The following is a 26,011-nucleotide window of genomic DNA, read 5'->3' on the forward strand; positions in this document are numbered from 1 at the left end:
TAGTTAACATACCTACATAGTTTTACATACTTTTAGTATAGGAACGTAATTAAAACCATCTGGCCTGTTTAAAAAAATATGAAAAATTAAGGATTTTCACAATTTTTGCCAACTTCGATGGCATTGCGCGACCGGAAGATAAATTAATAAAAAATAATAATTAGTGTTTTTTTCAAGTCTATACCAATGGCAACTTTTGCGCACTATAGCGATCTAAAATAAATTTTTTTTTCGAACCACCCTAATATACAGGCCACCCTGTATATGTCACTAATAAGCTCAGAGGTTGAAGCGACTATGTTTTTAAAAAAAAACAACATTGACAGTTCCAGCCTTCGCCTTCTACTTCTCCGCCTATGTGGTTGGTTCGTTAACCTGACGTCAGCTGATTGGAAAATATAAATAACCACGGATAATAGAATCACAGTAGTATTAACAGCGTTCTTGATTTAGTATTTTCAAGTAAATTGTCGTGAAAACAAGTCAGTTTGTGAAGTTTCTAACAAAATGTCCGAACAACACTTCGATGAGTACGAACACTATAATTTTGAACATGAGAAGCATATGCCAAGCAGCCATAGCGGCAAACAAAGGAGCAAGAAAGAAGCTAGTGAACACACCAACCATTTCGACCCCTCTGGACATTCTAGAAAAATCGCCACCAAATTCATGAACTCAGAAGCCAACAAGAAGAAATCAGCAGTGTGACAGTGCCGAAAAAATAATCAATTGGACTTATTTCTGGGTAAAATCGATTGCGGATTCGAAAATAACATTGTAGAATAAAAAAACTCTCTCTATGAGACAATAAAAACTCTTTTTATATGTGATTGATAGATTGTTAAGGTATTTAAAAAGGTTTTCTTTTACTTTTTTCAATAAATTGTAATGAAATCTATTGATTGGTTTGTTTTTTTTTCGACCTACACACAAAATGGTTGTCAACTGCTATAAATAAACTGCCTCGAACTGGTTTTCAAGGTAATTAATATTTTCAAACAAAGACGACATTATCGTTAAGCGTCAAGGATTTTTGCTAACCTTTAGATTAATTATTAATGTTTTTTCATGTTTATCAGTTATAATCTGTTTATTAGCTAAATGAGTGGGTATAACAAGATATTATTGGTGAAATGTCAATAAAATCTTGTTATTGTTGAAACCGTCAATTTTTAATAATCTCGCATTTATTTTTCTATTTTTACATCAAAATACTGTGCAATTGGAAAGAAATGACATAATGATTACCTATAATTAAATATTAATTGCCTTCAAATGAACTGTTTCAGTTTGTGTTTTTAAACAGTTTTTTTTTGTATTTACAGGTGCTTCTGTATGCCAGTAACTCTGCCAATATTTTTATTATTTTTTGATTAAATAATAATGACAATACTTTCATTTTATGAATATTTTTACAATAATTTACAATTTCAGTTTATGTACTTTTACAATTTTTTTACAAATAATAAGCATAAAAAGTCTTAAAAGTATAAATATGCTTGTTGATTAAACCACAAAAAAATTACATTTTTAACTAATGTTTGACATCGTTTTGAAATCGTTTTCAAAAGGGTAATTTTAAAAATTATAGGAAAATATAAACCAACAAGTTGTTGTAACCCACATAACAATGATGTTCGCATCATGTTCTAAGCATATCCTGCCAACATTCGTCGAAGTATATCCTTTTTAGTATATGCGTAGTACAAGCATAGCATGTACCATAAAAAACATTCTAAATTTCATGTTCTTTGCATGTGCTTCGAAGAATATTCTTGCACCGAATATACTGAGCACATTCGTGTACGTAGTATCTCGGAATGTTCGTAAAAGTTTATTCTTAGAATATACCTTAATCGAATATTCTTAATATATGCGTAAGTATATGCAAAAGTATATGCTTAACACATACTTGTATATACTTTTAAAATATCTTAAAAAGAATATACTGTATGTACCTATAGGAAGAAGAATAATGTTAGCCTATGGATTATCAACTTCGCGTTAAGAATAATTAATAAAATTTAGGTATTTTGGTAGGTACTACTGAACTATCTAATTCATCATTTTTTTAAACCGTTTTAATTGTATGGTAAAAAAGTTTAAAACTTAATTCTATTGAAGAAAAATGAGAAATTCTCGTTTCGTTTTCAATTGAAATGAATACACCATTTTGATTTGAGTTTATACCATAAAAATATTTTTACCTATAATTTTCGGGAATCCGGAAACGGCCATTCATTGTTATTCTGACCCTTGCATTGCATATTTTATACCTGCACAAGGGAAGGGGGTAGTAACAAAAAGGCAAAATATGAAAATAGTTTCCAGTACAGTTAAGGCATTTATGTCTACGCTGTGAGGAAGAAGCGACTGTATTTCTAGCTACAAGGACTAAAACATTTTAAGAACATAAAAAGCAGCTTGAAAATAATAAATTCATATTGGTACTTCAATATTTCCTAAATACCTAGTAAGTAAAAGTATGTATAATGTATATAGATACCTATAAATTTTAGTAATTTACATACATATTATATTATATATTTGGCACATAATAACTAAATATATTACTTATATTTTATAATATAGGCTACTTACCCATATAATATTTATTATACATAGGTACCTATATAACTAACTAAAGTTTATATATTTTATACTTACTTTTTACGTAATATTGTAGAATGTAATAACTATACATTCTCATATGCAATTAGAATATGTAAATATAATATATTAGTAGAACCTAGGATGAGATTGGGTGATGTTGAAAACATACTTCTGAGAAATATAGCACATCCTTGGAATATTCTTCCCATATACTAAAAATATGTGCGATAGTACATTCTAAGTATATATATAGAAGGTATATAGCACTTCCTTAGAATATTCTTCCCATATACTAAAAATATGTGCCCTAGTACATTCTAAGTATGTAACTAGAAGGTATATAGCACTTCCTTGGAATATTCTTCCCATATACTAAAAATATGTGCGATAGTACATTCTAAGTATATATATAGAAGGTATATAGCACTTCCTTGGAATATTCTTCCCATATACTAAAAATATGTGCCCTAGTACATTCTAAGTATGTAACTAGAAGGTATATAGCACTTCCTTGGAATATTCTTCCCATATATTAAAAATATGTGCGATAGTACATTCTAAGTATATAAATAGAAGGTTTATAGCACCTCCTTAGAATCTTCTAAAAAGTATGTTCTTGGTATATACTGAAAAGAAGTGCGGTAGTACATTCTAAGTATATACATAGAACGTTTAAGTACTGTAATGTAGTATATACTCAGTATATGCTCTGCACATTCACAATGGTAATTACGCATATTCTAAGTATATACTTTTTCTGAAAAGTATGTTCTATGAATCTACTAAGAACATGAAATTGTTATGTGGGAAGTAGGTAGGTTATGAAGTAAAAAATTTCATCTGGTTTTCTGTCAAATTTTTCATTTAATAAACTGTCAATGTACCTACTTTTCCATCTCGTTTTTATATCCTTTTTGTGAAGTAAAAAAATCTTTTGCTTTCTTTGCCCGATTTGCTGCTGCTACTTTCGATTTCTTTTTGACGACCGTATGGTTTTGAAGATCTACGTTTGACCTGTTCTTGTCATTATTTATGCAATTATCATTATCTCTTCTCTTTTATTTTTTCTTGACCTTCGTTTGACCTCCACAAGGTCTTTTTACTCTCAAACTTCTTTCCTGGCGTTTTTCCAAGTATTTCAATAGCAGTATCTGTACTGGTACTGGCCATCTTCTTCTAAATTATAGTAGGACTTCTTACTTTCAAGTTCCAAAACATTTTTTCTACTATTTTTGCCCTAAACTTTCTTCAATATTTTGGTTCTGTTTCTTTTTACTTCGATGTCCAGCAAAAGAAACTTAGGTTGTTGGCTTACTGTCTCACTAACTGTTACCTTGCAGTCCTTACATTCATGTATTATACCTATATCTTCTTTTCTTGTCATAAGTCTATTTGGAAATAATTTTGTCCACGTTTGTATATAAAAAGATGAGTTTCTCTCTCTGGAAAGAACGTGTTGACAATCTTCAAATCTAATGCTGTTGCTAATTCAAGCATATCATTTGCAGATTCTTTTCTAGTTCCAAAAAATAGTCCTCTACGTATTTCTTGATATCATCATATCCATTAGAATCACCTCTTATTATGACTTTCTCCTCTGACGGAATATCACTCAGCATGTCCCCTAATTGATCATAGGAAGCTTTTCTTTCACTTTCACCAAGTCCTGCCCGAGGAGAATACACCGGTAAAGGTAAGTAAAAGATATCTTGTTTTTTTTATAAGTGTTTATGCTATTGTAACGGGGTTGTGGTATAGATAAAGCTTCAACTTCAAGATAATAAACAAGATTTAAGAAATTATTGGTTTGTTTGTAGAGATCTTGTCCCTTAATGTTTGAATAGCACGATAGTGAGTTTCTGTCACACATTCAATTTTCAATGCAGGAAATTAAAATACTAAATATTTATTGGTTTGACTTTTTATTAATTTTTCTATATTTTAATGATAAAAGTAGTTTTTCTAATTATTACAGGTGTGCCTCTCACGCACGATTTGGATCTAGAGGTGTAAAATGATGGTTACTAGTCCGAAATCGAAGATTTAGATGGCGAAAATGATGTTACTTTTGACGTTCAAATGTTTAAAAATAACACCAATGACAAGGATATTGAAGAAACTGTATTAGATGAAGAACCTGTATTGGATGAAGAACCTGTTCCTTCAACGAGCTCTTCTTCAGCAAAGAGGCTATGGAAATACATGGCATTTCAGCAAAAAATGTTTGTTCTATTTTAGTTAATATGTAATAGCATATTAGACAATTATAAAAATAATTTTTATTTGGCCCTAATGGTGTTTTATGTTTAATAAAAATGAATTTTTTCATACACTTACGATCCTGCATTCATAGAACATAAGCCCAGAGCGCACGAACGTGACATGTCATTTGTGACAGATTCAAACAATGAATTTTTTTTTCTGCATTTTTTACACCTTTTTTAGATACCGTATATCGTATTTATTCAAAGGGAAACTTCATTTTCACTCAAAAAAAATTCAGCCCTGAAAGGGCTATTCTTGATGTTATTTTTCCCTATACACCAGAATTTGTATCCTTCACCTAGTCCCTTCGCCATTTATTTGTCCTTTCCAACTAATCTCTTGAATGCAAGTTTGTACTCTCCTTCTGATAAGCGCATCTACTGACTCCACACTCTTACCTCCAAGATCCTATCCTAATTTTTGTAGCCTGCAATGGCGTTCCTCCTGAAATACCTCTCTCTTGTCGTTTCCCCATTACTGAGGATCGTGATTTCTTCCAATATTTCTAAATTCCTGAATTCCTGAAATTTCTAAATTCCTGAAATAGTCCTCATTCGGAAATCCGAAAGAAGACTCAGTTTGCTTCCAGAGTAGTTGATCTCAGAAGATGCCCACCATTTCAGTATAATTTTTATTATATTGGAGAAAGTTCTTGTCATTTTTATGGCCTGAAAATATTTTGAAACGTTTTATGACTGAATGCCTTTATGCCTTGAAATATATACGTACATTTCCATCTAATCTCATACCCTTGTTCTTGCTGATTATGATTATTATCATATCGTATCCTTATTATTTCAGAAATGGGCTACTTTATCTCCATTAAAAAGGGAAACAAAGAAGACCCCAATAATCATTATAAGAACCTCTATAAAATAGATTATAGAAAAAACAATAGCACTTAACGTTAAATTGCACATTGTATTCGTGAACCTTTGAAAGGCCTTTGGTAGTATCCCCGTCAACAACCTTTGGAAAGCAATGGAAAATCATGGAGTAGATAAAACAAATCACTAGATTAAATAAAGAAAATCAGACTGAAGAAATAAAGAGAAGAATAAGATTGGCCTGGGCATCATTCGGAAAACTGTCGGAAAAGAACAGAAAATACCCGCAATACCTAAAAACAAGAGTCTTCAATCAATATATACTCCCTGTTTTAATATATGGCTCTCAGACATGAACGTTTACAAAAGAGAATACGAAAAAAAAATAGCAAAGACAGAAAGAGCCATGGAAAGACAAATGCTGAACATTAAACTATCAGACAGGAAAAGAAACGAATGGAACCGTAACAAAATAAAAGTGAAAGATGTCTCTACCCAAGTAGCAAAGCTTAAATGGAAGTTCGCCGGACACACCCTACGGCAGAAGGATGAAAGATGGACTAAGATGATTATACATTGGAGACCGTGGAACCACAAACGAAAAAGGGGAAGGCCACATATGCAATGGTCAGATGACCTGAAGAAACACACTGGGTCAAAATTGATGCAAATTGCCCAAGATAGAGAGGCATGGAAAAAGGAAGAGGAGGCCTATATCCAAGGATGGATGTTTAGGGCTGATTAGATATATAACACCTACATAAATGTCGTGAAATCATTTTATGAAGACAATGAATGCAAAATAAAAGACCTGGGGGGAGACGATAAGACAGGACATGTTGGTAAAGGGGATTAACATTGATATGACCCAAGATAGAATTGTGTGGAGATATGCAATTAGGGAAGCCAACCCCGCATAGGGATAAGGCAAAGAGAATGATAAATGAATGCAAAATAAAAGTCGGACAAAATTACTCAGGACCATTTTATGTCGATTAAATTCTTCGACAAGGATGCTGCCTACCACTGGCCTTATTTAAATTTTCTGTAGATTAAACAGCAAAAAATTGGCACAAGAGACATGGACGGATGGGAGTAAAAATTGACGACAACTATATCCACAAATAATTTTAGCAGAAGACCAAGACGGCATCATCTATAATGATAGAAAAGCTGGAACAATAATTTGGAAGCTGGGGTTTGGAAATTAATAATTGTGATAAAATGGTCATTGGAAACACCGCAGGAAACCTGAAGGTAAATAACAACTTAATAAAACAAACAAATGAATGTAAATACTTGACGGTAATTTTACCAAATACAGGATTAGATGAAACGGACATAATAAATAAAATAAAGAAAGGAAAGACAACAATACGACAATTAAACTCGACTATATGGGGCGAATATATTAGTAGCCCAATAAATAACCCTTTTGGAGTGTAATTTCCAGGGGCAACTCCGAATTGCATGAAAATTTGGATTTAGATTCTACTTACCCTCCACTTCAAAGTTGAATTTGTGCCGTTGGTTGCTTTTACTTGGGGGGTGACATTTACCCCTTCTCGGGGGTGAAAAACGCCTGTTTAAAATAAGGCCGGAAATGGATAAATTGACTTATTTTAAGCACCTTTTGTTCTATAAAGTTTTTTATGTAAGTTAATACTTTTCGAATTATTCGCGATTTAAAATGTTGATTTTTCGACAAAAAACTACGTTTTCAGACCGTTTTTCCTAAATAACTCAAAAAGTAAATATTTTGTCGAAAAAATATTTGCAGCAAAAGTGTAACCTATAAAAAAACGAAAAAAATGGTGTACCAGAAAAGTCTACAAATTGAGTAGAAGCAAAGTTGTAGCTCATGAAAAATACGTTCTTATTCGTCTAATTCCAAATCGAATAATTCAACGCGAAATCACCGAAGAAAGAAGCGTTTTTCGGGAAAAATTTTTTAAAGTATCGAGAAAAAGCTTATTATTTGTTTTTTTACAAAAGTTTACAGCATCAAAAATAAACGAGTTACACTGAAAAAAAAGTTGGTCCCTTTTTTTGGTAAAAAAAACCGTGAAAACCTTCCTCTATTTAGCACCCTAAATGAAATTAATCGTTTGGCTTTACCATCTATTTTAACTGTATGTGTATTGTTTATATGATCTGTAAGTTTGATCGGTTTGAAGTGATTATTTTTAAAAACATTTGGTTTTATAGTAAAAAAAATTATAAAAATTTTTGAAAAATTTCATTTTTTAAAAATAACTTAAAAAGTATTAGTGATAAGAAAAATCTTAAAGAGTAAAAAAATGTAGGTTTTGCTATTATAAATATGCTGGTTTATTTTGTTTCTCCAAGACAAAAATTGGTTAAGATATGGCTGTTCAAAATTTGCATACACTAGTGATTAGTGACTCATTCAAGCTTTCTCAATTATAACCCTTTCAAAAATAAACACTTTAAACCGGTGGGACTGACAGATCATATAAAACATAGATAGGTAAGTAAATTGTTTGTAAAGCGGTAGCGATTAATTTTATTTGGGGAGCTAAACACGGCGAGATTTTCATGATTTTTTACAAAAAAAAAGAGGGCCAACTTTATTTTGAGCGTAACTTGCTTATTTTTAATGCTAAAACTTTTGTTAACAATTAAAACAAAGCTTTTTATAAACACTTTAAAAAAGTTTAAATATATTTTTCCCGAAAAGTGCTTAATTTTTCGGTGATTTCACCTTGAAATATTCGATTTGGAATTAGACGAATAAGAACGTATTTTTCATGAGCTACAACTTTGTTTGTATGTGATTGATAGACTTTACTGATACACCATTTTTGGGATTTTTATAAGCTACACTTTTGCTAAGAATATTTTTTTCGATAAAATATTTACTTTTTGAGATATTCGCGAAAAACCGTCTGAAAACGTAGTTTTTTTGTCGAAAAATCAACATTTTCAATGGCAAATAACTCGAAAAGTATTGACTTACGTAAAAAAATCTATAGAACAAAAGTTGCTTAAAATCAGTCAATTTATCCATTTCCGGTCTTATCTTGCACGTATGTTTTTTCACCCCCGAGAAGGGGTGACTGTGACCCCCCAAGTAAAAGCAACCAACGGCACAATTTCAACTTTAAAGCGAAGGGTAAGTAGAACCTAAATCCAACTTTTCATGCAATTCAGAGTTGCCCCTGAAAATTACACGGTATCGCCGAATTTCCCGTTCATTTACTGGGCTATAGATACAATCCTCATTTTTGGGTTTTTCAATTCTTCGTGAGTCATTACCGCGTTTACTATTGTCTTCCATTGGTTCCGTTCCTGTGCTACTATTTGCCATGCAGGGCCGTAAGTACGATGTTGGGGGCCCCCGGGGCAAACGTGATCTGGTCCCCCTACCGGTGGCTCTCGGGGGTTTACCCCCCAGAGGAGGGGGGAAACCCCCATCTCTCATCTGGAAAACGATTTACGAAGTTGATTGCTTTGTTTTGAAGGTCTTGTTCATTTGCGTTCAAAATAAAATCAGGTTGAACAATTCGGTACGTATCTAACACTCCTCTCATTCCTTGAAAGCGAGTGTATAGCTGATTGCATGCTGTGTCGATCATTGAGTAAGACACAGTTACTCAAAATCATAACTTGGGATCTTAAAGACTTTCATCTTCGCACAGTTCATCGAAATGTTTTTTCATCTTCTCCATTCTTTTTGAAGCGAACCCTACTGGTATTCCCCAACGTTAACACATATATAGGGTGAGGCAGATAACTGGCCTATTAGAAATATCTCGAGAACTAAAGGCAACAGAATCATGAAAATTGGAATAAAGGGGTTTTGAAGGATGATCTATTAAATGAAAATATTTTCATCTCTTTGCAACTTCCGGTTATACCGGAAGTTGCTTATAACTTCGTTTTTTTAAATGAGACACCCTGTATATTTTTACATTTTTGGATTCTCCTCAATATCTTCTTTCTTAAAATATGAGATTTTGTAATATTATACAGGGTATTTTAAAATATATTTACGTTTTTTTATTAATTTCGTAGCAAAATTCACACCCTGTAGAATTGTAATAGTTTAACACTAAAAACTCTGCTTAGGTTCAAGTGATTTTTAACATAGTCTATTATTGTTAAGAATCATTAGTATAGCTAATTTTGAAATTTAAGTATACAGGGTTGGCCGAAACTCGGAATGAATATTTTCTGAGTTTTCTTAAATAGAACATCCTGTATTTTAGTATTGTAATGAAATGATATTTCATAGTACTTTTTTATTTTATAAGTATTCTCTATACCTAACTGCTTTAATTTGTGAGTTATTGGTGATTCAAGCTAAACATTAACTGCAATAAAAAATACGTAAAATTTTATTAGGTTGGCCGTGAAAATGTTCAATTATATATAATTTTTCAGAAATAAATACATATTAATCCAGACTGATTCTTAAAATTACCAATAATGGTTTAGCTATCAAAATACCTACGTAGTTAAGATTATTGGTGTGATTAACAATTAAGCACAAATTAAAGCAGTTAGGTATAGGGAATGCTTAAGAAATAAAAAAGTACCATAAAATATCATTTCATAACAATACTAAAATATAGGGTGTTCCATTTAAGAAAACTCAGAAAATACTCATTCTGAGTTTCGACCAACCCTGTATACTAAAATTGAAAATATAGATACGCCAATGATTCTTAACAATAGTAGACTATATTAAAAATCATTTGAACGTAAGTAGAGTTTTAGTTGTCAAACTGCTACAATTCTACAGGGTGTGAATATTGCTACGAAATTAATAAAAAAACGTAATTATCTTTTAAAATACCCTGTATAACATTACAAAACCTCACATTTTAAGAAAGAAGACATCAAAGAGAATCCAAAAATGTAGAAATATACAGGGTGTCCCATTAAAAAAACGAAGTTATAAGCAACTTCCGGTATAACCGGAAGTTGCAAAGAGATGAAAATATTTTCATTTAATAGATCATCCTTCAAAACCCCTGTACTCCAAATTTCATGATTCTGTTGCCTTTAGTTCTCGAGATATTTCTAATAGGCCTGTTATCTGCCTCACCCTGTATTATTTGAAGCCACTTCAAAGAAGGTTTCAAATTATCCTCTCATTTCAGTTAGTTTTAAGAGACTCTCTGCAAGTAAACTGTAAGCTCTTAAAAGGTCCAAAGATTTTGATTGGAATGGTTTCGAGACTATGTTGAGGGTTTCAAGGATTTTATTTTGCACAACTAGTAACAAAACAAATTTGAATGATTCTATTTTCTATTTTTCAGTTGTGCTGCTTCGTCTCTTTCATTTCTTTTGTTACTTGTCAGAACTAGACTTGAAAGGCACTTCAAAACATCGCAAAATCTGTGTTCCAATGTATTAACTGCATCAAATCTTTCAGCCCAGCGTATTGGATTGAGAGGTTTTAGAGTAACTTTTGAGGAATTCTTTGAGGTTGGTATGAGGACTTCCGTGCCTCCCAACGAACGATACTGTTTGTTGGAAGTTGGAAAAATATGAAGATATAAAGGTTTATTTAGAGAAAATGCAGAAGGTAAGCCAGATTGCTGAGAAGATACACGAAATTGAAAAGATGGAAGAAAAATTGAAGGAGATAGAAAAATGTCAAAAAGGAGGAGACCGTCGAGAAGTAATAATTACAATTATTGTATACAACTCTAATGAGAGCAGAATCCAATTTAGCGGGGATATTAGAAAACGACATCCAGTACCTTTCATTAAAATCTTAAAAAACAAATTCCAACATATGCAGAACTTTGAAGACTGCAAATAGATTATAAAAAGCCATCTAAAAGACGGAGCTGCTGTGTAGTTTGAAAGCAAAGAAAATGAGGTGACTTCATGGAGAGATTTTGAGACATAATTTTTTATAATGGTGCAGGTGAAGCAGGTTAAAATCGATCATTGAAGTGGTTAGAATTAATATACTGTGTACTTATTACACGTATTACTTATTACAGTATTTGGCAGCAGAGGACCGGGACGCCGTCGTATCTCGTGGTTGAAAAACCTCCGACAATGGTTTGGGATAACCTCCGCGGAGCTGTTTCGCAGAGCAGTCAACAAAACAATGATACCCTTGATGATCGCCAACATCCGGACCGGATAAGGCACTGAAGAAGAATAAGTACTTATTACAATTGGACAACTGGAAGTAGAACTTGACTGAAAGTACTTTAAAAAGTTTATTTGACCTCTTTACAATCTATGCACGGCCAACCAACCTCTTAGCTTGGGGCCCCGGGGCACTGCCCCGGTTGCCCCAATGGTAGTTACGGCCCTGTTCCCATGGTCTCATTTCCATCTTCTCCAGGTCATCTCTCACTGCATCTATCCACCTTTTTCTAGGCCGTCCTGCCCATCTTCTATCTGGTCCATCTGGTCTTTCCCAAAAGACATTGCTAATCAGTCTGTCGTCATCACTCCGTACCACGTGGCTTACCCATCTTAGTCTATTGGCTTTTATGTATCTCACGATATTTTTCTACTAGAAGAGAGTCTCTAATTCATTGTTGTATCTACTCCTCCATTTATTTGTAACTCTGTCCCTGCAAGCACCATATAGAATTCGCAGGATTTTCCGTTCCTATATACTAATAGTTTATTGATTTCTTTCTTTCTCAATGTCCTTGTTTCACTTCCGTATATCCCTTCTGGTCGTATTAATATAGAAAAGATATTACAAGGTAAAAACTAAATAATAAATCTTTAAGGCAATAGTGAAAGCCTGCTCACTATATGGCTCAGAGAAGTGCGATTTCATAATTTCACATACGACAGATGGATGAGATAAAAATACCGATTGAACGTAGTAATGGAAACAAATACAAGGAGCAAAAGAGGACCTCCTAAATTACAGTGGAACAGACAAATACAACAGCCATGATAAAAAATAGACCTCACTGGAAAAGGTATGACAAGAAGAATTAATTCTTCTTTATATGACAAGAAAAATATTAATTAAATAAATAAAATTTCCAATAACTTTTCTCAATTCAGATTAAAACTTATTTGTTTTGTTTTATTTTTATTTCCAAAAGCGTTTTCAGACTTTATCGTTTAAAAACCTATTTTGTTATTGTTCGTTTAAATTAGTTATATAATATCACGTGGGCGATTTGCAAATTAATGATTATATTATTAAAACTGATGATCTTCGCATATGTGTGTTATTTACTTTGATAAATAAAAACTGTACGAAGTAACTGTAATCAAGTTTAATAAACACGTCAACAATAAAAAAATCAATAAACAAAAACAGGTACGTTGATAGTTTACATAATGAGATATTTATTCAGAGATCTCCAGGAAAAAGATAAAATACATGGCCCCCGCAAAGCTGATTGGCGCCCGCGTGCGGGACATATTTTAGCGCCCTTTAAATCTACTATATGTATAAAACTAATAAATATTTTTGAAAAATTTAAACCCAGAATGAAAGACTACATTATTACCGATGCCGAGAGTTCCAGAAAAATTCTATAATGTTTATTTTAATAAGTTACAGGGGTGAAAATTAAAGAGAAAACTTGGTGTGATTTTTAATAATTGCAAATGTTTAATTCAAAATAAACTTTTTATTTATTTTAAGGGACTGTCGGCCCTCGGCAATAACGTTATCTTTCATTGTGCGTTTAAATTTTTAAAAAATACTTATTAGTTTTCTCAGGATTCGAAAAAGAAATGAATACATTTAAAACACATTGAACATTTTTAACAGCCGACGTTTTGCCCTTTCCCCTTAAAGTTTTTGCAACATCAATGAAGCACCCTACATATTAAATTAAAAATATACATTTAAGTAAATAAACAATAATATTTTGTCATTTCAAAGTTTTCAAACAAATTTTATACAGGGTGTCTACAGAACTAGGAACCATATGGGAAACTGTTTTATTATTAATTTTACGAGAAAAAGTTATTCTTCATAAAAAGTTCTGCATTGTATTGAACTCAGAATGCAACCATTAAATATAAAATTTTATGAATCTTATACGAGGTATGTCAAAAAATATGAATTTCGGTCAAGAGCAAAGTACGTTTAGTTTCACAATATTGAAAAGTTATTATGAAAAGTTGTTCAGCATTAAAAACAGTGTTTCTATATGCAACTACATCCTTCTAATTGAAATATATTGTGATCTAGAAAGACACTTTACTTTTGATCCAAACTCATATTTTATATATCTCATATAAAATTGAAAAAATTTGATAGGATTTGATGGTTGCATCTTAGATTTTAGACCATGCAAAACTTTTTAGAAAGAAATTTTTATCTTACATTCATTTTACTTTTCAACAACTCCCTTCTCATTTATTAGAAATAATGTGATAAGTCTTTTATTATTAATAATTAGCCCTTTTCTGTTATTACAAATAATGTGATAACTCTTTTATTATTATTAATTAATTAAGCAATAACAATAAAAGAGTTATCGCATTATTCGTATTAAATGAACAGTGCGTCGGGTATCTGTAATTTGAGAGAAAAAATTCAATTAAAGGGATGTAATTGCATATCAAAACATAGTTTTTAATTAATTGCAAACATGTTTTCATAATAATAATTTTCGATATTGTGAAATATAAGATTGACACAATTTTATATTTGGTTGCATTCCCATATGGTTTCAAGTTACGCAGAAACAATGTCTTAATTATTTTCTTTTTTTTTAAATAAATTGTAAATTGTGGATTTTATTAGAGGAAACCCTATTATAACAGTTTAAAATGAATTATTATTATTCTATGCAATGATTATGATACTTACCATTTTCACAATTAATTTAATTTCCACACCACTTAAAATAACAACAAATAAAAAAGATTGTCCAATATTTTTTACACGAAAAAAAAAGTTTAAAATCAGGGCAGAACAAACCCGGAATTGTAATAATAGTCGTAGGTAAATTATTAACACCAATATAAAATAAAATTTTAAACCTTTCACTGCAGGAAACCACCCGTTCACCAGCAACAGTAAATAATGTTTTTGCCTAATAAACGCATAGACGAGAAGGGAAAAGATACTCAAGTCAAATACATAATCATAATTCATAGAGTATTTGTTTACGGGTAATTATCATAAATTATGGTTAACTACAACAAAACCAAAATCATGGTTATTGATCGCCAACAACAGTTTCCTGAAACCCAAACTATTGCGGGATGCGAGGTAGTCTCATCTATGATATATCTTGGAGCTCTAGTTAACAACACAGGCAGTTGTGAACCCGAAATTAGAAGACGCATTCAACTAGCAAGAGCAGCAATGAGTGAACTAAACGGGGTCTGGCGTGATCGTCACATTACTATGACAAACAAAAAGAGACTCGTTTCAACTCTGGTCTTTTCCATATTTTACTAATCATGCGAGACATGGACAGTCAAAGAATCAGATAGACGACGTATAGACGCCTTTGAAATGTGGACATGGAGACGCCTGCTTCGAATTCCATGGACGGCTCGCCGTACAAATGTCTCGGTTCTGGATGAAATTAAACCGGATCAGCGTCTCTCCAGTACCGTTTACTCTAGAATTTTAAAGTTCTTTGGTCATATCCATCGGAGTGATCACAAAATGGAGCGGTTGGTGGTCCAAGGAAGGCCTCAGACTCAACGCCAACGCGGAAGATATCCACAGCGATGGGCGGACATTACTAAAAAGCTTCTCAACAAACAGTATACTGAGGCAATACATGTAACTGATGACCGCGACCAGTGGAGAAATATTATCAATCAAACTGTCCGAGCTGCTGAAGCCCAATTATGAACCACAACACATCTACTAAGATGTTAATGACTATGATGATGATCATAAATTCGAATAAAAGATTCACTTTATACGAGTAAAACTGCTTGATCCAGTAAGTTGTGTTTTTGTTGGAGTAAAACTGCTAAGTTGCGTTTTATGGGTGTTAATTTATGTTTCTACTCGTCAAGGACTGTGATTTGATGTTTATTTGACTATTTCGTGTGTCGCTTTAGTTTACGACATAAAATAGATTAGATATGCCAAGCGTAGTTCAATCTACTTCAAAGAAAAAGATTAGGAAGGAACAACAAAATGACAAAATGATATATTTTTGGCGGAGTAAGTTTAATATTTCAGGAATGGAATAATTATTTTTTCAGTAATAGCGCAATATTTGATTTTTGAGATTTCTCTAGCTGTTCATGAAATAATTAAAATTGTATATAAAAAATGATTATCTCATTTAAAATACATATTTCTTATTTACCAAATCTTCGGTTTGGTGCCCCTTTGGGGTTACGCCCGGAGTAATAAAAACAGCGAAATATTACTCCTCAGAAAAGACGGCCACGAAAATGCTGAAATAATAATATTCTGGAGGATCATTGAAAATAGGCATACGGTATAACAGAAGAAAAAGGTTTTCTATACACAAATGGTTTGTCCTACACTCGTCTTGCTTTATATTTATTTTTTTTTGTACAAAAATAATTACGAGATACTTAAAACTTTCCAAAACCTATATATTTTATCTAAGCAAATTTAGCAGAATAAGCTAAAAGATTAGAATTAAATAAATAAACATATTGTCAAAACAAATACAAGTATCCTTATCATTTATTTAATCAATTATAAATAGCATTTAATCAAAATATAACTACTCTAAATTGTTTGTAGTCTACATGGTTCTCAAGGATTGTTTATAAAATATATTAATTTATATTTGGAGGTATTTCTGTACGTGCCAGTTTTCCCACTTTTACCAAAATATATGGCTTGAAGGTGGCCACATCTGAAAGTTTGAGGGATATGATGTAAAGTCAAGTAAAAGTTCAAACATCACAACATATTATCTAACGATTTAACATTATAAGAACTTTACACAATTTAAAGGGTTTTCACCAAGATATTTTTAGTCATTCAACCATGCATACCTCGTTTGCAGCACTGATGATGGAATTGCCATTCCGAAATCGTTCTGTGATGTATCCCAAAAGGGTCTTTTTAATAAATGTACCTTTTATAAAAGATTTTTAGTAAAACTTTTTCTGTAAGTTTATAGGAATTGAGGCGTTATTCAAGATAGATGTTACTATGTCGAAAGCGGCCAATGTCAGTTGTGTTCTTCTATTAATTTCAAATCTCAGCGTCTTGATTTGGTTTTCATAGCTTGATGGCATGACCCATATAATATTCAACATTTTCTATGGCATGGCTTTGTATTATTGTATTTGTCTGGTACTAACTCATTATTTTTGTTTTTGGAACTCTTTTAAGAAGAAATGTTTTAAAACATTTTTGAAATTTTATAATTTTAGTTTTTTTGTCATGATCAGTTAGTTTTCTAATTATGAGTTTTATTTTCAGAAAAAAGTAAAAAAGGAGGAAGCATTTTCAAGGCTAAATCTTGCGAAAATTAATCAAAACTGGCATCAGATATTAAGACGAACAAAATGCCAAGAAATGAAAGACAATGTTGAGGTAAACATACGGTATAAAAGATAAAATTAGTGAAATTCAAGGAAATTACATATAAATCAAATCTCGTCAATATTTTTTTAGCATTTAAGGAAATGGATAGAAAGAGTGGTACGTTATAAAAACCAGACAATCTCAAGACTTGTCAAAGAGCTGGACGAAGCAGAAGATGACTATCTAAGCAACTATACGTCGCATTCAAACCACATCAACACCATCTTAGACAAACAGAACAATTATATAGATAAACTGAACAATCAATATCAGGACGACTTAAATGAGCTGCTGAGATGCGCCGAAAAAGAACAAAGTAATATTTTAGAGAATGCAGATGAAGAACGAAGGTATTTACAAACGATTCTGTATAGGCAAGAATTGAATGAGAAGTCTATGAAAAAGGAGGCGGATCTCTATATGCAAAAGTATTATGAAGATCAGCATGAGGTAAGTAAAACATTCACTATATCTTTGATAATCCCTTAAGCTTCAAGGGCAACTGCTTTGGTAATAGGTCAAAATTGTTAGCATTAATTTATTCTAATTAATGTTCCCTACCAATATCTGGTAAAATCATATCTTGAAATTCATGAATAATACTTCTTCTGTCTTGATATTATTTGCCTTTTTCAAACAAGTCAACAAAACCTTTTCGTAGTTATTTAAAAATATTTGTTACTGTACTGTAACAAGCAAGTGACAATAACAACACAAACAATTATTGACTCAGGCTGAAAACCTAGAACGGTCTGAACGTCCTAGGAAAGAAAACTGGTAATCCTCCGCAACAAGCATCAACCTGGAGAATATAAAGTGGGCCATATATTACTTTGATTCATTTTTATCTACAGGGGAGGATTGAATATTTCCTACCCTACTCCCTACTACAAAAAGGATTGGACATCTTATCGTCCATCCTAACAAGGATCTTTGGTCTGAAAAGATCTTTAGTCTAGGTCCTGTCTAAAGAAGAACAACGTGGCTTAAAACAGCACAAAGGTATAGGAAATGAGATATATTTATTAAGGCCATCGGTACATAATTCGTAAATATTTTACGGTTATCCCTACTTTTTCTGTCTTTACACGACAAATTACGTGTAGTAAAATTCACACTGGTATGGATATGTAAACATTACTAGAATGTCATTCTACTTGGCAATGTCATCATTAACTTTAAAGATGGCTTTTGAATGTTCTTGTATAACTGTTTTTTTTTATAATTGCAAAATTATTAATTCAGTTAATAAATGTGATAATTTTTTCACTAACTATGTATTCAGTGATTGTAATAATTTATATGTACAACAAAAACTAATACTCAATCGAGAAAAGAGGAAAAGTGTTAAAGTGATTTTTTAATAATATATTGTTACTATGGAACGCTTACAATTTTGAACATCTTTAACAAAAAATACTTGGATCACAGAATATATCCTGATGTATTCTCTGCTTGGATCTTCAATAAATAATAAAAAATAAATAACTTTTTATTAAGTTCACGTCTTAAATCAATTATTTATCAAATACACTATCAATATTATTTGATCAACAACTCAAAATATTCCCAATGTCATGTCAAATATTTAAAACTGTCACTGTCTTGTCATCATCTTCTATTTGACTCAGTGCGTTGTATGACAAAGATAGCGAATGTTCAATTTGGAAAATATCACCACGGACATTGTGTCCATTTTTTCGAATCCTGGAAAAACTAATAAATATTAAAAAAAAAATTAAAAAGACTAAATTATTATCGAGGGCCGAAAGTCCCTTAGAATAAATAAAAAGTTTGTTTTGAATGAGATATTTGAAATTAAAAATCACACTACATTTTCTCTTAGTTTTTCATCCCTGTAATTTATTAAAATAAACATTAGAGAAGTTTTCAGGGACTTTCTGCCCTCGGTAAGAACGTAATCTTTCATTCTGCGTTTAATTTTTCAAAAATACTTATTAGTTTTCTCAGGATTCGAAAAAAATGAATCCCCATTTGAATAGCATTGCAGCCGAAAATACGTACCCATCCCCTGAATCCATTATTAATTTAGAATTATTGTCAGTAAAATCATGATAGCGGATGTGGTACCCAGATCCAACGATTGATAACGACTATTAAATTAGGAATTAAATTTTTTACTACGCCTGTGTCGTAAAATTCCTAATGACAATATTGAGAAACAATAAATTTGGAAAAATTTTAAAATCGATAAAATCTACAGGTTTTTTTAATAATTTATACCAACTATCAATTAATTCTCTTTTAATCATGTAGTTAAATTATTTTAACAAAATTTATGACAAATGATGCAATTGCACGAGAAAAATAAACATACGTTTGTCGAACGTGACGTTACTAGAACATTCCGTATACAAATTTTTCTTATCTTGATGCATTTACGTGACATTTGAAGTATTTTTAATAAATTGGAAAAATAAACTATAGCTATATCTGTGGCTATATACGTCTAAAATATTTGTAGGTATTTCATGACGGTTGTAACGCATACCTATTTTTTTATTTAGTTTATATTAAATGCTTTTTTGCGTTATTATTTAAGTAATATTAATTATTTTAATCACATATGGTAGATGGCGTTCATACAGTATGAAGTAATGTGCCTGACACAGAAAAAGATAGAAATATTGAGGATCCTAGAGAAAAAAATCATTCGAAGACTAACACAATAAACTTAGATAATAATGAATTTAGAAAACTGATGAACTACTACTAATAAGAGACCAACAGGAACAGTACCGGCGCTAGGGTATAAGGCGCCCGCCTGCAAAACTTGCATAGGCGCCCTTCGGTTTCTTTTAAATTAATATTTTGTATAGCACCCGCAGAAAAAAGCTCATTTTGGCGCCCCCCAAACAGGGGCGCCCGCCTGCAAAACTTGCATAGGCGCCCTTCGGTTTCTTTTAAATTAATATTTTGTATAGCACCCGCAGAAAAAAGCTCATTTTGGCGCCCCCCAAACAGGGGCGCCCGCCTGCAGTGCATCCCTTGCAGGCCCGCTATCACCGGCCCTGAACAGGAAGGCCCTTTAAAAGGTGGCGAGATAGCTGGCAGTCAACATCACAGCTACATACGTATACAAGCTCAAAATAGGTTAAGAATAGGTCAAGAGGCCTAATATAAGAAGAAGAAGCAGATAAACTACTAAGTAAGAGAACTCTTAAAAAGAGAAAACATCATCAGATTTATCAAGGCACACAGAGACTCAGATGGATTGAGCCTAATAAAAAGGAGACATACAGAAGCAGCTATCAAAAAAATCACCAAATAGAGACTAGTATCAGGCAGACCACGAAGAAGACCGAAAACGAGATGAGAGAACCAGATAATTACGGACCTCAAGAAGATGGAAATTAGAGAATGAATAACCATCATCATCATCATTCTCTTTGCCTTTTATCCCTATGAGGGGTCGGTTTCCCTAATTGCATTTCTCAACACAATTCTATCTTGGGTCATATCAATGTTAATCCCCTTTATCAACAGGTCCTGTCTTATCGTCTCCCCCCAGGTCTTCTTTGGTCTTCCTTTCCTACTCCTTCCAGGAATCTACACTTCAGCTATTCTTCGTATTGGGTGATTAACGTCTCGACGTTGAACATGACCAAACCATCTTAACCTATGCTCTCTCATTTTGGCATCAATTGGTGCCACACCTAGACTTCCCCTAATATACTCATTTATAATTTTATCCTTCTTTGTCACTCCACTCATCCATCTAAGCATTCTCATTTCCGCCACATGCATTCGTTCCTCTCTCTTTTTCACTGCCCACCATTCAGTTCCGTACATCATAGCCGGTCTAATGGCTGTTTTATAGAATTTTCCTTTCAGTTTTATTGGAATTTTTCTGTCACACAACACACCACTCGCTTCTTTCCACTTCATCCATTCAGCCCTAATTCTACTGCATGCATCTCCATCTATTTCTACATTACTCTGTAATATCGATCCTAGGTACTTAAAATTATTGGTTTTCACAATCATTTCGCCATCCAAACATACCATTTTATTTGTAGTAACTCCATCTTTAAATGGACATTCCAAATACTCTGTTTTTGTCCTACTAAGTTTTAAACCTTTTTCCTCCAGAGCTTGTCTCCACTGTTCCAGTTTTTGTTCTAAGTCTCTTTCACTATTTCCTATTAACACTATATCATCAGCATACATTAGTCACCATGGAATGCTACCCTGTAGTTTCGCTGTTATCTGGTCCAAAACTAATGAGAATAAATAAGGACTAAGCACCGAGCCTTGGTGCAAAGGATTGCACCACTGCTTTCACCTGAAATTTATCAGTCTCTCCCACACCTGCCCTAACACTAGTCGTTACTCCCTTATACATATCTCTCACAATCTTTACATATTCGCCAGGGACTTCTTTCTTATTGAGTGCCCATCACAGAATTTATCGAGGAACTCTATCATATGCTTTCTCAAGATCAATGATTACCATATGAGCGTTTGTCTCTTTATTCCTGTATTTTTTCCATGTTACCTTACAATGATAATTGCATCTGTTGTTGATCTGCCCTGCATAAAGCCAAATTGATTATCGGATAATTCGGTTTCTTCACGTATCCATCTATCAATTACGGTCTCCCATATTTTCATGGTGTAGCTAAGTAGTTTTGTAGCCCTGTAGTTTGTACATTATTGTATGTCTCTCTTGTTTTTGTAGACAGGTACTAATATGCTCCTCCATTCGTCTGGCATTTGTCCAACTTCCATAATTCTATTAAACAGACCTGCTAGCCAAATTATTCCTGTCTCTCCCAATGCTCTCCATACTTTCCCAGGAATCTCATCTGGTCCGACTGCTTTTCCTTTCTTTAATTTTTGAAGCGCTTGAGCCATTTCCTCGTTTGTTATTCTGCTAACCATTGCTGTTACTGTCAACTCCACAGGCTGTCTGTCAAATTCTTCATTTAATTAACTGTCAAAATACTTTCTCCATCTCTTTTTGACATCCTTTTCGTGAATTAGTATTTTCATCTCGAATACATCTAACCTGATTAAAATCTCTTGCTTTCTTTGCTCTGTTTGGCTATTTTATACAGAGTGAGTTTTATGTATGGAAACACTCAATTATCTCGAAAACGGCTTCCACGATTTTTATAGGTTTTGGTAGGTAGGGGTTTGGTAATGCGGCCGTTATTATAGTGCTAATTACATTGTTGTCATATTTTCCGTTTTTCTGGAAATCTAATGAACTTTCTTATTTCAAATAGAACACCCTGTATATTTTTTGCATTTTGAATTCCTTAAGAAATACTGATTATTTTTCATTTTATATTCTCTATACCTAAATGTCATAATTTCGGAGTTATTGCTACATTTATTTAAAAAATTTTAAACAAATTATAAAAATAAATTTTTTTCGCCCGGGTAAACACTATTTTAGGTTATTTGGATCATTGGGAACAAAAAGATTTTTTTAATTTTTCTCTAAAATTAATCGTTTCCGAGTTATAAACAATTTAAAACTGAAAAAAATCGAATAATGACGATTTTCAAGGTTGAAGAACACAAATTAACAATGTTATTTTTGAAGCTGAGGAGTACCCAAATCAACCTCAAGCTTTATTTTATCAGCTACCGATAAGTAATTTGAGATTGTTTCATTTTAAAACATTGTTTTTTAGTTGTTAATGCCCGTCCTCCCATATGCACATCATTAAAAATTAAAAAGCAATATTGTAGAATAATAGGTCTGGATCCCGCGTATGAAAAAAAAAGTTGAATAATAGCAAGCTGAAAATTTGTTAATAGCTTAAGGGTGTCTAGTCAAATAAACTTTAATATATGGGAACACTGAAACAGGTTAAAAATTTGGAACGGTCATAGCACGAAAACGGCACATTTATTTTGTCCGACAGAACAGACTTAAACTCTCCGAACAGAGATTAAACTCTCATGAAAAAATCAGACTGCTATTTATTACCTGTCATAATTCCTGTCATTTGACATATTCTACATGTTCCACTCATTAAAACGCCCATTCGGTGATAAACAGCAGTCTGATTTTTGCATGAGAGTTTAATCTCTGTTCGAAGAGTTTAAGTCTGTTCTGTCGGACAAAATAAATGTGCCGTTTTCGTGCTGTGACCATTCCAAATTTTTAACCTGTTCCACAATTAAAACTGCCCCTGTTCCAGTGTTCACACATATCAAAGTTTATTCGACTGGACACCCTTAAGCTATTAACAAATTCTCAGCTTGCTATTAATCAACTTTTTTTTCATTGCGGGATCCAGACCTATAAAATGAGGCAAAAAATATTATGGCAAGCCATTAGAAGAAGAGTTGGGCTTGAATGTACGTACTTTGTAATTTCAAAAATCATATTTTTTACTTGTGTTCTTGAACCTTAAAAATCGTCATTATCCGATTTTTTTCAGTTTTAAATTGTTTATAACTCGGAAACGATTAATTTTAGAGAACAATTTTACAAAAGATCTTTTCTCTTCCCAATGATCCAAAGAACCTAAAATAGTGTTTACCAGGGCCAAAAAAATTGATTTTTATAATTTGTTTAATTTTTTTTTTGAAAATAAATGTAGCAATAACTCCGAAATTATGGCATTTAGGTATAGAGAATATAACATGAAAAATAATTAGTATTTCTTAAGGACTACAAAACGCAAAAAATATACTGGGTGTTCTATTTGAAATAAGAAAGTTCATTAGATTTCCAGAAAAACGGAAAATATGACAACAATGTAATTAGCACTATAATATCAGCCGCATTAGAAAATCCCTACCTACCAAAATCTATAAAAATCGTCCAAGCCGTTTTTGAGATAATTGAGTGTCTCCCTACATAAAACTCACTCTGTATATCTTTGCTTCGCCTTCCCTGATATCAAGTTGATCGTATAGGTTTGAATACGCTTCTGCTTTAGCTTTTGCTACTGCTACTTTCGCTTCCTTTTTGGCGGCCATATAGTTTTGAAGATCTATGTCCGATCTGGTTTCTTGCCACTTTTTATATAATTTTCACTTCTCTTTTATTTTTCCTTGTACTTCATTTGACCACCACCAAGTCTCTTTATCCTCAAATTTCTTTCCTGACGTTTTCCCAAGTATTTCAATAGCCGTCTCTCTAATAATATTGGCCATTTTTCTCCAAATTGTATTGCATAGAGAATGAATAACCATAAGCAAAAAAAGGAACAAATGGAGAATTATTATAGAAGGCTGCAAGTCATATTACCAATTGTAAAACAAAAATCTAAATGCAAACTGATTCCCCACCACAAATTAATCGGAAGCTCCCAAAGAGGGTGGCAATCACTCCGCTGGGAGTGTAGATGCCTTGATGATGATTTAATTATTTTAATCTAATATACATCCAATTTAATTAATTTTCTTTCATTGTTTGTTATTTTTTTAGTTGTTCTATTTCTGCGTAGTCTCAGTCTCAGTAAGTCGTCTTATTATTAGGCCGCTTACAGACGAACCACTTTTTGAGGTCGAAGTCGGCAGCAAAAAGTCGAGCGTTTGTGGTTGTCTGTCGCTACTTCAAGTCGTCATTTTTTAACAACAATGCAAAACGAATTTCCTTTTCGCACGGGCGAAAGAGTAGTCCAGAGAAATAAGGTTTTTGTCAGGACACTTGAGCAGCCAGGTTGCAAATGGGTTTTTTGGTTACTATATACCTAATACATTATAAATACAAAAATGTCCATCACAGTTCGGACGAGAATTTTAGTTATTAACAAATAAGTATCAAGAACGGCAGTTTTTTTTCGTTTAAATCGCACAGGGAAAATAGGCTCATTAAATATCTTATTTAGAGCATTCATCTTTTAGTAGATGAGCAAAGGTTCAAAATGGCAGTTTTTGAATTTTGGTCCGACCATTTGTTGCTTCGCTAATTGCAAAATAAGACTAAAATTTCGAAAATAAACAACTTGCTAGGTATAACTTTTGCAAAAATGAATTTAAGACTTTAATATTGAACTAAAAGTTGAGACGACCAGTACGTATCATGCACAAAAAATTTAAAGACGATTCGTCAATAGTTTAAATTTTATTCAATTCGTTTATCATAAAGAGCTTTTTTTTTGCAATGTTATTGTTCAGAAAATAATAACGATACAGCAATTCTGTGGAAACTACATGAAAGAAGAATACTTATATTTTCAAAGAATTTAAAAAAATTGATCAAAAGTCATTTTTATCATTCCGAAAACATTTTCCTAATTTACAGTCATTTTTGGCTTAAAATCAATTTGAATAGAGTTGTTAATATTGACTGTAGAGTAAATCTACTTTGGGATTTCACAAGCTGGTATTTTTACACGAATTTAAAAAAAAAACTTTTCGCCTAGGTTAAATGCGGTCAAAGTTAGCCACTTTTATTATTTAATTCACAGTTACTTGTATATACATAAAATTCTCCTGTAACAGTATTTGTTACCATACTCCTCCGAAACGGCTAGACCAATTTTTATGAAATTTCACACGTATATCCTGTAGGACTGAGAATAGGTTTTAATATATTTTTAATACCCATAAATTTAAAGAGGGGTTGCTTCCCTGACCCTTTTTTTAAATTTTTTTGAAAAAAATTGTCTGCTTTAATTCTATATGGTGTAGAATTAAAAAATACATACAACTCTTAATTTTCACTCTTCTATCACCAACCCCCATTTTTTAATAGCCATCTATATATTTACATCTATAAAATTCTCCTGTCACAGTGTTAGTTGACATACTCCTCTGAGACCGCTTGACCGATTTTTATGAAATTATATATGAATATTTGGTAGGTCTTAGAATCGGTCGTAATCTATTTTTCATATCCCTG

General features: G+C 32.4%; 2 protein-coding genes across 4 annotated transcripts in view; both read left to right on the forward strand.

Moving 5' to 3' along the window:
- LOC126884789 (dynein regulatory complex subunit 2) overlaps positions 1-26,011 on the forward strand; it is a 73,116-nt gene that overhangs the window by 20,129 nt on the left and 26,976 nt on the right. For 2 of the 3 annotated variants that reach the window (XM_050651023.1, XM_050651021.1), the window contains exons 2-3: positions 17,071-17,184; positions 17,266-17,625. In XM_050651023.1, the coding sequence (XP_050506980.1) occupies positions 17,071-17,184; positions 17,266-17,625 (474 nt within the window). Of the gene's footprint in view, positions 1-12,897; positions 12,991-17,070; positions 17,185-17,265; positions 17,626-26,011 lie in introns of those variants that run through there. The other variant, XM_050651022.1, reaches the window with a different exon arrangement.
- LOC126884800 (nuclear protein 1) lies at positions 204-898 on the forward strand. The gene has a single exon (XM_050651039.1). It carries the CDS (start codon positions 508-510, stop codon positions 706-708), a length of 201 nt encoding a protein of 66 aa, XP_050506996.1. The 5' UTR covers positions 204-507; the 3' UTR covers positions 709-898.

Source organism: Diabrotica virgifera, chromosome 5, assembly GCF_917563875.1.
Source record: "Diabrotica virgifera virgifera chromosome 5, PGI_DIABVI_V3a".
Classification (NCBI taxonomy): Eukaryota; Metazoa; Arthropoda; class Insecta; order Coleoptera; family Chrysomelidae; genus Diabrotica; species Diabrotica virgifera.

Bases quoted from the DNA above. Each gene is read 5' to 3' on its own strand.
- LOC126884800 (XM_050651039.1), top strand. From the start codon at position 508: ATGTCCGAACAACACTTCGATGAGTACGAACACTATAATTTTGAACAT.